At 49.7% G+C, this 13,850-nt stretch overlaps 1 protein-coding gene across 1 annotated transcript in view; it reads right to left on the bottom strand.

The window, feature by feature from the left end:
- Positions 1-13,850, bottom strand: part of LOC122543626 (zinc finger protein 850-like) — a 39,577-nt gene that overhangs the window by 12,619 nt on the left and 13,108 nt on the right. The window contains exon 3 of the mRNA XM_043682449.1: positions 1,225-1,392. Within this exon, the coding sequence (XP_043538384.1) occupies positions 1,225-1,392 (168 nt within the window). The remainder of the gene's footprint in view (positions 1-1,224; positions 1,393-13,850) is intronic.

Below are 13,850 nucleotides of genomic sequence, written 5' to 3'. Positions count from 1 at the left end.
TACCAATCTCCCTTCCCACCTGTCCGCTCCACCCTCCTCTCTGACCTATCACCTCCATCCCCACCCCCATTCACCTATTGCACTCTATGCTACCTTCCCCCACCCTCCCCTCTGACCTATCACCTCCATCCCTACCCGCATTCACCTATTGTACTGTTTGCTACCTTCTCCCCAGCCCACCACCACCCCCACCCTCGCATTTATCTCTCCACTCTGCAGGCTCCCTGCCTCTATTCTTGATGAAGGGCTTTTGCCCGAAACGTCAATTTTTCTGCTCCTCGGATGCTGCCTGACCTGCTGTGCTTTTCCAGCACCACACTGATCTAAACTCTGGTTTCCAGCATCTACAGTCCTCACTTTTGCATAGTTGAGGAGATGACCTTGCAGACGTTTTTAAAACCACAAGGGGCACAGGTAAGATGAACAGCCGAAGTATTTTCCCCAGGGTTGGGGGTGTCCAAAACTGGAGGGCAAAAGAGAGCAGTAAGATGTAAAATGGACCCGAGGGGCAACATTTTCACGAAGAGGCTGGTGTGTATATATGAAGTGAGCTGCCAGAGGAAGTTGGAGGGATGGCTATAACTGCAACACTCAAAAGACAATTGAACAGGTACATGGATACGAAAGGTTTCCAGGGGTATGGGCCAAGCGTAGGCAAAAGGGGACGAGTCCAGTTTTACGTGCTGTATACCTAAAAAGAAATCAAATTAATGAATCAGATTGGAATTACAATGATTCTCTCTCTCTCCTCCCAAATCCCAAACTGTGAACCATCTTCGTTTCGCTGCCCCAGGCTGGTGACCATTTTGTTTGCTGCTTGCAAAATCATTCCCATTTAATATCCTCCAAACAGCAAATTATGAAATGCAAGGCTGCAAATCTAGGATATAAATTGGAAAGAAGCTGATATTCATTGGGGGGGGGGGGGGGGAGAGAGAATGCACTGCTCATGCGCCCTGCTCGACCTTGCCCCCAATTAAAATGGCGGCCATCACCCCATCCTCTCCAGGCCAGGGGGACAATGCTACGCATGCGCCCTGCCAGACTTTGCCCCCAATTAAGATGGCGGTCACCACCACCACCACCGGGCACTGCCCGGCTTCGGATCCGCGGCCTTGTCCTGGTCGGCCGCGGACCGGGACCGCGATCCTGCCATTCCGATCGGAAGCACCTCCCAGCCTCCAGGAAACTGCCTCGTCCACCGCAGGTCGTGACATTCCTCACCTTTCACCGTCCACAATCTCCGACGGCTTCCCACGGGCGGCCCCAGCAACGGTCACCACCGGCAACTGCGCCTGCGCGGCGAGTCGGGCGCAGGGTGGTGGGGGGGTCCGTCGCGTGCGACCCGCCCGGGTCTGGCTCTGATTGGTCGGAGGGCCGGCCGCCACCGCTCTGTCTATTGGTCCGCAACGGCTGTCAATCAGGGGTCCCACCCCCCCCCCCCATTGTGACCTGAGGCGTGCGCGCTCTCAGACATCCACCAGCCTCTCAAAACACTCACGCGCACGCCTTCCCACAGGCATATCCTCTGAGAGGTCAAACCTGCACACAGTATCTCCCTCCCTCCCTCCCACACACATAAGCCTATGGGATGAATTTGCATTTGCAGATGTATTCTATTTCGTGCAACAAGCATAAAATCTGCAGGCAGTCCAAGTGACATTTTATCAATTCCTACTTTGGAAATAGTTTAGAATCCTTACAATATGGAACCAGGCCATTTGGCCCTAACAGGTCCACACCAACCCTCCGAAGACTAACCCAGACCCACTTCCCCTACCCTATATTTACCCCTGACTAATCAGCGTAACACTATGGGCAACTTAGGGTGGCCAATTCAATAGACAATAGGTGCAGGAGTAGGCCATTCTGCCCTTCGAGTCAGCACCACCATTCATTATGATCATCCTCGATCAGTATCCTGTCCCTGCCTTATCCCCATAACCCTTGATTCCACCAGCCTTAAGCGCTCTATCCCACTCTTTCTTGAAAGTATCCAGAGACTTGGCCTCCACAGCCTTCTGTGGCAGAGCATTCCACACACCCACCACTCGCTGGGTGAAGACGTTTCTCCTAACCTGCACATCTTTAGCCTGTGGGAGGAAACCGGAGCATCCAGAGGAAACCCACACAGACACGGGGCAGGGGGGAGAATGTGCAAACTCCACACAGGCAGTTACCCGAGGCTGGAATCAAACCTGGGACCTTGGCGCTGTGAGGCAGCAGTGCTAACCACTGAGCCATCGTGCTGCCCACGAATATAATCATAACTTCAAGTTGGCACACAGGCAGACTCTAACCTCACACCTTTAATGCATTGTCTGAGCTGAGGTGTCACCCTTTTGAAATAAAACCTGAAGTTATGTCAGGAAGGTGTAATGAAAGAAGTTTTCAGATTTGCGTGTTAATGAATCGAAATCTGCAACCCATTCTAAGCGATTAAAGCCATCACAATCCAGATTTGTTCGCATCATTTGTATAACAGTTTCATCTTTTACTATAAACTCTGTGTCCTATGGTCCTGCCCCACTAGTTGCCTGATAAAGAAGCAAAACTCCAAAAGCTCCTACTTCCAAATTAAAATTGAGTACAAGAGTTGGCAGGTCATGTTACGGTTGCATAAGACTTTGGTTTGGCCATATTTGGAATACTGCTAACAGTTCTGGTCACCAAAAGGATGGTGGATGCTTTGGAGAAGGTGCAAAGGAGGTTCACCAGGATGTTGCCTGGTGTGGAGGGTGCTAGCTATGAGGAGGGGTTGAGCAGATTAGGATTATTTTCATTGGAAAGGAGGAGGTCGAGGGGAGACTCGATTGATGCCTGCAAAACTATGAGAGCTGTAGAGAGGGTGGATAGCAAGAAACTTTTTCCCAGACTGGATGACTCAATTACGAGGGGTCAAGGATCCAAAGTGAGAGGGGAAAAGTTTAAGGGAGATATACGTGGAAAGTTCTTTATGCTGAGTGGTGGGGGCCTGCAATGCAGGGGTAGGGGGTGGTAGGGGAGGGAGCGATAGCATCATTTAAGATGAATCTAGACAGATAGATGAATGGGCAGGGAGCAGAGGGATACAGATCCTTAGAAAATAGGGGACAGGTTTAGATAGAGGATCTGGATCGACACAGGCTTGGTCTGTTCCTGTGCTGTAATTTTCCTTCTTCTTTGTTCTAAACCTGTTGGGCTACAACCTGATACAGTATTGTGTGATTTTTAACTTGATAGGAAGACGTTAGACAGCTAGGACTATTTTCTTTCAAGTGTAGGAGACTGAGGGGGGGAATCTTATAGAAAAGTACGTGGTCATGAGAGGTGTGGATCGATCGGGTGAAGGCTCTCAGTCTCTTTTCTCAGGGTGAGGGAATTGAGGACGAGAGGGCATCGTTAGAGGGGAAAGAATAAAAGGGAACCTGAGGGGCAACTTTTTTTACACAGAGGGTGGTACGCATATGGAATGAGCTGCCAGCGGATGCGGTGGAGGCGGGTACAATAACAACATTTAAAAGGCATTTGGACAAATACACAGAGAGGAAAGGTTTAGAAGGATATAGGCCAAGTGCAGGGAAATGGGGTTAGCAAGGATGAACATGGACCAGTTTGGGCCAAAAGGCCATTCTCCATGCTGCAGGAGAGTCCATGACTCTACAAATTCAGCAGCTCCGGCAGCAGCTGAGGGGAGAGAAAGCAGAGTCCCCGTGACACATCTTCAGAATGGGCTGTCTGCCTGCACATGCAGCCAGACCTGCCGTGGAGTTTCTCCCAGCGATTTCTGGTTTCGTTTCAGATTTCCAGCATCCGTAGTTCTTTGTATTGTTTTCAATTTGTGAATTGGTGGAGCCCCTTACAAATTTAAACTTACTGATTGACATTGTAATGCTCTCCGTCGGGCCCCTCACTGGGTTGTGGGTGGGTAATACTCTCTGTCGGGCCTCTCACTGGGTTGTGGGTGGGTAATACTCTCTGTCGGGCCTCTCACTGGGTTGTGGGTGGGTAATACTCTCTGTCGGGCCTCTCACTGGGTTGTGGGTGGGTAATACTCTCTGTCGGGCCTCTCACTGGGTTGTGGGTGGGTAATACTCTCTGTCGGGCCTCTCACTGGGTTGTGGGTGGGTAATACTCTCTGTCGGGCCTCTCACTGGGTTGTGGGTGGGTAATACTCTCTGTCGGGCCTCTCACTGGGTTGTGGGTGGGTAATACTCTCTGTCGGGCCTCTCACTGGGTTGTGGGTGGGTAATACTCTCTGTCGGGCCTCTCACTGGGTTGTGGGTGGGTAATACTCTCTGTCGGGCCTCTCACTGGGTTGTGGGTGGGTAATACTCTCTGTCGGGCCTCTCACTGGGTTGTGGGTGGGTAATACTCTCTGTCGGGCCTCTCACTGGGTTGTGGGTGGGTAATACTCTCTGTCGGGCCTCTCACTGGGTTGTGGGTGGGTAATACTCTCTGTCGGGCCTCTCACTGGGTTGTGGGTGGGTAATACTCTCTGTCGGGCCTCTCACTGGGTTGTGGGTGGGTAATACTCTCTGTCGGGCCTCTCACTGGGTTGTGGGTGGGTAATACTCTCTGTCGGGCCTCTCACTGGGTTGTGGGTGGGTAATACTCTCTGTCGGGCCTCTCACTGGGTTGTGGGTGGGTAATACTCTCTGTCGGGCCTCTCACTGGGTTGTGGGTGGGTAATACTCTCTGTCGGGCCTCTCACTGGGTTGTGGGTGGGTAATACTCTCTGTCGGGCCTCTCACTGGGTTGTGGGTGGGTAATACTCTCTGTCGGGCCTCTCACTGGGTTGTGGGTGGGTAATACTCTCTGTCGGGCCTCTCACTGGGTTGTGGGTGGGTAATACTCTCTGTCGGGCCTCTCACTGGGTTGTGGGTGGGTAATACTCTCTGTCGGGCCTCTCACTGGGTTGTGGGTGGGTAATACTCTCTGTCGGGCCTCTCACTGGGTTGTGGGTGGGTAATACTCTCTGTCGGGCCTCTCACTGGGTTGTGGGTGGGTAATACTCTCTGTCGGGCCTCTCACTGGGTTGTGGGTGGGTAATACTCTCTGTCGGGCCTCTCACTGGGTTGTGGGTGGGTAATACTCTCTGTCGGGCCTCTCACTGGGTTGTGGGTGGGTAATACTCTCTGTCGGGCCTCTCACTGGGTTGTGGGTGGGTAATACTCTCTGTCGGGCCTCTCACTGGGTTGTGGGTGGGTAATACTCTCTGTCGGGCCTCTCACTGGGTTGTGGGTGGGTAATACTCTCTGTCGGGCCTCTCACTGGGTTGTGGGTGGGTAATACTCTCTGTCGGGCCTCTCACTGGGTTGTGGGTGGGTAATACTCTCTGTCGGGCCTCTCACTGGGTTGTGGGTGGGTAATACTCTCTGTCGGGCCTCTCACTGGGTTGTGGGTGGGTAATACTCTCTGTCGGGCCTCTCACTGGGTTGTGGGTGGGTAATACTCTCTGTCGGGCCTCTCACTGGGTTGTGGGTGGGTAATACTCTCTGTCGGGCCTCTCACTGGGTTGTGGGTGGGTAATACTCTCTGTCGGGCCTCTCACTGGGTTGTGGGTGGGTAATACTCTCTGTCGGGCCTCTCACTGGGTTGTGGGTGGGTAATACTCTCTGTCGGGCCTCTCACTGGGTTGTGGGTGGGTAATACTCTCTGTCGGGCCTCTCACTGGGTTGTGGGTGGGTAATACTCTCTGTCGGGCCTCTCACTGGGTTGTGGGTGGGTAATACTCTCTGTCGGGCCTCTCACTGGGTTGTGGGTGGGTAATACTCTCTGTCGGGCCTCTCACTGGGTTGTGGGTGGGTAATACTCTCTGTCGGGCCTCTCACTGGGTTGTGGGTGGGTAATACTCTCTGTCGGGCCTCTCACTGGGTTGTGGGTGGGTAATACTCTCTGTCGGGCCTCTCACTGGGTTGTGGGTGGGTAATACTCTCTGTCGGGCCTCTCACTGGGTTGTGGGTGGGTAATACTCTCTGTCGGGCCTCTCACTGGGTTGTGGGTGGGTAATACTCTCTGTCGGGCCTCTCACTGGGTTGTGGGTGGGTAATACTCTCTGTCGGGCCTCTCACTGGGTTGTGGGTGGGTAATACTCTCTGTCGGGCCTCTCACTGGGTTGTGGGTGGGTAATACTCTCTGTCGGGCCTCTCACTGGGTTGTGGGTGGGTAATACTCTCTGTCGGGCCTCTCACTGGGTTGTGGGTGGGTAATACTCTCTGTCGGGCCTCTCACTGGGTTGTGGGTGGGTAATACTCTCTGTCGGGCCTCTCACTGGGTTGTGGGTGGGTAATACTCTCTGTCGGGCCTCTCACTGGTCGCTCTCCTGCCTCTATTCCAGAAGGGCTTTTGTCTGAAACGTCGATTTTCCTGCTCCTCGGATGCTGCCTGACCTGCTGTGCTTTTCCAGCACCGGTCTGATCTAAACTTTGATTTCCAGCATCTGCAGTCCTCACTTTTGCCTAGCAACCTGGGTGGCAACTTTCAAGGATTTATGCATCTGGTGAGAGATCTTTCTGTTCATCTGCACTGCCAAGTATTTTACCCAGCACTCTGCATTCCTGTTACTTCTTCCAAAGTGAACTACCTCACACTTTTTCCACATTAAACTCCATTTGCCAGTTCTCAGCCCAGCTCTGCATCTTAGCTATGTCCCTCTGTCACGCACAGCATCCTTTGGCACTATCTACAACTCTGCCTACCTTAGAGTAATTGGCAAATTTACTCACCCATCTTCCTACGCCCACGTCCAGATCGTTTATAAAAAATGACTAACAGCAGTGGCCCCAAAACAGAACAGGATGGTGGGTGATTTGAGGATGAACTTGCAGGGGGTGGTGTTCCCATGTACCTGCTGCCCTCGTCCTTCTAGGTGGAAGTGGTCGTGGTTTGGAAGACGCTGTCTCAGGATCTCTGGAGAATGTCTGCAGTGCATCTTCTAGACAGTACACGTTGCTGCTACTGAGTGTCGGTGACGGAGGGAGGGAATGTGGTGCCAATCAAGCGGGCGACTTTGGTTTGGATGACGTCAAGCTTCTTGTGTTATGTTGGAGCATTTTTAAAAACATTCATTAATAGGACGTGAGCAACACTGGTTTGGGCCAGTATTTATTACCCATCCCAAGTGACCCAGAGAGTCAAACATCAACCACATTGCCAAACGTCAACCACATTGCCGTGGGTCTGAAGTCACATGTAGGCCACACCAGGTAAGGATGGCAATTTGACTCCAAGGTGCATTAGTGAACCAGATGGGATTTTCTTTTAGACAATCAACAATGATTCATGGTTATTGCTGGGTTCTTAATTCCAGATCTTCACTGAATTCAAATTCCACCATCTGACAGGCTTTGATCCGAGAACATTACCTGGGTGTCTGGATTAACAATCCAACAATAAAAACCACGATACCCAAGTTTGACTGGAGGTTCTGGATGCCACACTTGGTCAAACGTGGCCTTGATGGTCAAGTGCAGTCACTCTCAGATTGTCTCTGGAATTTAGAATGCTTTTTTGGGCCCATGTTTGTATCGAGACTGTAACGAGGTCAGGAGCTATTGGAGTTTAGTGAACCTGCCAATAATTTCCTATCTTCTGCCCCCTCCCTCCTGAAACAGGGTGTTACATAAGCCATTTTCCAGTCCTCCACCGATCCCGACAGATTGCCAAAAAACGCTTCCACGTTCGCCTCAGCTATCGTCCGTAGAAAGCTGGGGTGTTGTCCATCAAGCTGAGTGATTGATCCACCTTCAGACCCTTCCCCAGCAGCTTCTCCTTAATGATAAACATGTCAATCACCTCTGCCCCTGACTCTCTTTCAGGTTCTGGTCTGTAGCTGGTGGCTTCCATTGTGGAAACCGATGCAAAGTAGTTAGTCCGTTTTGTTTTCAAGATTCCCTAGTGTTGAAACAGGCCAACAAGTCCACACTGACCCTCTGAAGAGTAATCCACCTCGACCCATTCCCCTACATTTACCCCTAAAGCACCTAATCTACACATCCCTGAACACTCTGGTGCACTTTAGCATGGCCAATCCACCCTAACCTACACATCCCTGAACACCATGGGACACTTTACATTGGCCGATTCACCTAAACCTGCACATCTTTGGACTGTGGGAGGAAACCGGAGCACCCGGAGGAAACCCACGCAGACACGGGGAGAATGTGCAAACTCCCCACACTCAGTCACCCCGAGGCTGGAATCGAACCCGGGTCCCTGGCGCAGTGAGGCAGCAGTGCTAACAACTGAGGAGTTCTTTTGGGATTTCTTTCCTCCCCATTACTTCTTCCCTCATCTCATTTCCAGCGGTCTAACGTCCACTCTTGCTTTTTACAAACCTAAAAGAAAACTCTCAGAATCTTCTTTTATACAGGACCATAAGTGTGCCTATTGGTCCAAATAATGGAAACGTAACACAGTGTACACATCTCCCTGTTATACTTTATTTACAGCATAAATCACTTACATAATAATGCAACTTCGCCTTAACCAAAACTTACCCACAGACAACTTTATCACTCGCGTCCTCAACTGACTACTTGGGCGTTACAGAGATCGCGATAATACAGTCAACATCCAGTACTTAACTGACATAACTTTTGCTGGTTTATTGAGTGCCCGTTCATTAGGGTCCTGGTTCAAATAAAGTTTGCTGTACTAGCTAGCTTATCCTATTTCATCGTTCCCCCACCCTTCCTGCTTTTTACCGGGTCTTACGCTGTCTTTCAAAGGCTCCCCATTCATCTTCACCACATTACACGCATTTTCTTTTGCTCTTCTGCAGTTCCTGACTTCACTCATCAGCCACGGTTGCTTCATCCTCCCCTTATTCCTCGTCGGGATCAATTTCTGCTCTGTCTCTTGAACGACCCCCCACCAGACGCTCCAGCCGTTGTTGTCCCTCCACCTTCTCTACTCGGCTCCCCTTCCAATCAATTCTGGGCAGCTCCTCCCTCACGGGTCGTTTAGTGAGCTTCACTCATTCATAATACAGGTAGACAACCCTTTATCCGAAATCTGAAAACCTCCAAAATCCAAAGGTTTCTCGTGACTTTCTTTTCCCTCATTAACAAAATTGTTGGATGTGCGAATACACCCACACCCGCTCGAAGGGTGTCACTCAGATGCGACATGGGGGGGAGGGGTGTGGCCCAGCACTGCCAGGCCTGTTTTACTCTCAGTGAGTCTGCTGTTAGGGAAGATGTTTTGAAATCTTTCACCATCAAACCTTCACTGACTCTGAAATTCGGAAAATCCTGAATTCCGAAAGCCAGCTGCTCCCGAGCATTTCGGATAAAGGATTGTGCACCCGTACCATCACACCCGAGTCCAGCTTCTCCCTCTCATAATTTTGGTCACTATCCCTGAGGGCTCTGTTCCCCCATGAGCTCCCTCATCAAGTCTGCTTCATTTCACATCACCAAATCCCAGAACTCGCCATTCGCTCATGGGCTCTACCACAAGCTGTTAGATTAGATTAGATTCCCTCCAGTGTGGAAACAGACCCTTCAGCCCAACCAGTCCACACCCACCCTCCGAAGAGTAACCCACCGGGACCCATTTCCCTCTGACTAATGCACCTAACACGATGGGGCAATTTAGCATGGCCAAATCACCCTAACCCCTGCACATCGTTGGACTGTGGGAGCCAACCGGAGCAAACCCACACAGACACAGGGAGAATGTGCAAACTCCACACAGGGAGTTGCCCCGAGGCTGGAATCGAACCTGAGCCCCTGGTGCTGTGAGGCAGCAGTGCTAACCACTGAGTCACCGTGCCACCCTGTTCCGAAACAACAATTAAAATCTCGTAGACATTCCATGAATTTCTTTTCTTGAGATCGGTTACCAACCCAACTTTCCGAGGCCACCTGTTGAAGTCCTCCCAAGCTTCTTACATGTGTTCTGTAATAGCGGGTTTGTTTCCTGTCACACACCCTTATTACTGCTAGGGGGCCTGTGCATAACTCGCAGGAGCATCTTTTCTCTTTTGCATTCTCTAAAAAAACTCTACCTATATATACCTATACTTTCGCTGTAGATTCAATTTTTTTTTTTAAGAGCAAGGCCACTCCAACCCTTCTGCCTGTCTTTTAGAACACAGAACATTCCAGCGCCCTTCGGCCCTCGATGTTGCACCGACCTGTGAAACCAATCTGAAGCCCATCTAACCTACAGTATTCCATTTACATCCATATGTTTATCCAATGCCCATTTAAATGCCCTTAACGTTGGCGAGTCTCCTACTGTTGCAGGTAGTACATTCCACACCCCTACTTCTCTCTGAGTAAAGAAACTACCTCTGACATCTGTCCTATATCTAGCACCCCTCAATTTAAAGCTATGTTACTCGTGCTAGCCTTCACAATCCAAGGAAAAAGGCTCTCGCTATCCAATCTAACCCTATGATTATCTTGTATGTCTCAATTAAGTCATCTCTCAACCCTCTTCTCTCTAACAAAAACAGTCCTATATACCAGGCAACATCCTGGTAAATCTCCTTGCACCCTTCCCAAAGCTTTCACATCCTTCCTATAATGCAGTGACCAGAACTGTACGCAATACTCCAAGTGAAGCCACACCAGAGTTTTGTACAGCTACAGCATGACCTTGTGGCTCCGAAACTCAATCCCTCTCCCAATAAAAGCTAACATACCGTATGCCTTCTTAACAACCCTATCAACCTGGGTGGCAACTTTCAGGGATCTATGTACATGGGAGTATAGGACGTATATCCTTGTGTCTTTAGTTAACAGTCCTGATGTCTTTGCAGCCACAGCTCTATAACGCCCAGAACATTGGACCCACCAACTTCAATGTGCACTACAAGCTCAGTTACATTGTTTTGCATACTGTGTACATTTAAGTACAACACCCTCATGGTCTCCTGTTCCCCGATACTGTGATTTCACATGACCAACGGCAACATGAATATGGTCATGTGGTTCAGGAAATGGATGTAATATTCACCCCGTGGGAATTCTTATTTTTCAGTCTTTGTTCGTGACTTCAAATATGTGGTTGAGGATGTATCAGTCGCATAAAATATGAATCTGGTGTTTTACGTTTGTGCATCTCAGTATTGGGAGTTGGAAATTGCAGAATCTGTCACCGTGCTAGCAGATGCTTCCTAAAGACTCGACTAGCTGCAGTGAGTTTTTAAATCCCACAGCAGCTGCATTTCCAGTTAGTTCGCCTTCATAACATGTCAGAAAACACCTCTGGAGGAATAAGTGGCAGTTTGGGGGGTTCATGTGGGGATTCGGCGGTGTTTAACTGTGCAGGATAATCGACGACACTCAATAAAAATAAAAATAGTCATTGGTTAGAGATGGGAACAGCAGGGGAATGGGGAGTGTCGAACAGTCAGACCTTGGGGTGCGGGCACATCGTTCCTTGAAAGTGGCATCACAGGGTGGCAAAGAACATATTTGGCATGCTTTCCTTCATTGATCAGAGCAGCGGTTAGGACATCATGTTACACCTGTATGAGATACTGGAGTCCTGCGTACAATTCTGGTCACCCTGCGACAGGAAGGACGTTATTAAACTGGCAAGTGTGCAAGAAAATATTTACAGGATGCTACTGAGACTGGAAGACTTTAGGAGAGGCTTATGAAGGCTGGCACTTTATGCCTGGAACATATGAGGGCGAGGGGGTGACCTTCTCGAGGTTTATAAAATCATGAGGGGTACAGACGAGGTAAAGTTTTTCCCTAGGGTTGGAGAGTCCAAAACTGGAAGGGTGTAGATTGAAGGTAAGAGGGTAAAACAGACCGGGGAGGGACAACGTTTTCCAGACAGAGGGCGACGTGGAATTTGAACAAGTTGCCAGAGGAAGTAGTAGAGATGGGTACAATTACAACATCAAAAGACATTCGGATAGGTACATGAACAGGAAAGGTTTAGAGGGATATGGGCCAAACACAGGCAAATGAAATTAGTTCAGTTTAGGAACGTGATCAGCATGGATGAGTTAGGCTGAAGGGCCTGTTTTCCCAACATTGAGGAACTTGTTCAGTTTGAGAGAAACAAGGAAACAGTCTTGGAGAGGCCGGTGTTGGACTGGGGCGTATAAAGTTAAAAATCACACAACGCCAGGTTATAGTCTGACAGGTTTAACTGGAAGCACTAGCTTTCGGAGCATCACAACCACCCGATGAAGGAGCAGCGCTCCGAAAGCTAGTGCTTCCAATTAAACGTCCTTGAGAGTGACAGAGTTGGGTGGACACTGAAAGGAACAATCTACTTGGACCACTCGACATGATTGTTAACCTAGATTGACAGGCCGGAGGAAAGATACTTAAGTAGAACCTTTCAGCCCCCTCAGAACAAATTCAAACTTTGAAGCAATGCTGGGCTTCTGAAATAAACGCACTGTTGCAATCTCGTGAGAGAGTTTGACAAAAGACAGAACGATTGGGGTTGAAAATGTTACCCTTCCCGGTTGGTGGGAGAAGTAACTTTCAGTCCATTGGCTAGCTCCACGGTCTGTTCTCAGCCTGCATGACTCAGGAGGAGGGAGAAGGGCTGATTCCTTGAGTCCTATAAATGGTCACTTGCCACAATTCATTGAGTGGCCTCTAAAGGGAGGTGCCCTTGGTTCATCCTGGGAGGTCTGGTCCCACCGTCAGCCGGCATGTGCTCCAGCTGAAACATCGGTCGATCGCAAAATAAATTTGTATTTATATAGTAGCCATCTCGGGCTGTATTAACGCTGCCGGTAAGGAACTTTGCGAATTGTAGACATCTTCAGGAGATGTGCAAGTCGATTCTCACAGAGCGAGATCATGCAGTTAGGGATCTGCTGACGACCAGACCATCAGGTCTCACTGATGTTGACGGAGGTTTTCAATATCAGGTCCCAGGACACTGGGCTAACTCCTCTCCCCCCCCCACCAATGCTTTTCTTTCTCATTGCGGCCATTCCATTGTTTGTAAGCCTTGGATTGATGTATGACCATAATGCCCGTGGTTTTACCTTTTACAGTTCAAAGACTTCAAGATTGAGGGAATCTCATTTTGCAGAGATTGGTTACAAACATAGGCTGATGTAGGAAAAGAGCATTATCTCAGAGATAGACCGATTAGCTCTGCAGGGGAGACATTTCGCGCGGCCACAGAGACCCACTTAATCTGACAAATTTGCCGACCAGCCAAGTAATCAATGACTCACGCTCAGCCCGGTTCTGAATAACTGATGGATAATCGGCGCTGAATAGAGACTGTAATTTTCTTAATTAGTTATGAAGATGTACTAATAAAAAAATATACACGGCACGGTGGCTCAGTGGTTAGCACTGCAGCCTCACAGCGCCAGGGACCTGGGTTCGATTCCAGCCTTAGGGCGACTGTCTGTGTGGAGTTAGCACATTCTCCCAGTGTCTGTGTGGGTTTCCTCCCACAGGTCATGCTAAATTGCCCCAGAGTGTTAGGTACATTAGGCAGGGGTAAATGTAGGCGAATGTAGGTGGGCTGCTCTTCAGAGGGTCGGTGTGGACTTGTTGGGCCGAAGGGCCTGTTTCCACACTGTAGGGGAAATCTAACCTACACATTTCAAAATGGGTGTTGATGATTACTGTAAGAAACAGCCGGTGGGAATCTAAGAGAGACAATGTCTCCAGTTAATTCAGGGAGAGAGAGAGAGAAGAGGGAGGAGTAAGGAGATAGATGGAGATGTAGAAAGAGAGATGAAAGGGGAGGAGAACAAGGGGATAGTGGTTGGTACTGGCAGAGGAGAAGCTGAATAAGTGACCGTGAGAGCTGAGAGCGGGAGAGTGGGTTTCACTGAAAGTGAACCATGTAATGTAATAATAGGACGAGGAGTTGGGGGGGGGGGGGGGGGGGGGGAAGGAGGATGAGTTGGCTGG

The sequence above is a fragment of the Chiloscyllium plagiosum genome, chromosome 44 (genome assembly GCF_004010195.1).
Source record: "Chiloscyllium plagiosum isolate BGI_BamShark_2017 chromosome 44, ASM401019v2, whole genome shotgun sequence".
NCBI lineage: Eukaryota > Metazoa > Chordata > Chondrichthyes > Orectolobiformes > Hemiscylliidae > Chiloscyllium > Chiloscyllium plagiosum.
This window is presented reverse-complemented; position numbering and strand designations above follow the sequence as displayed.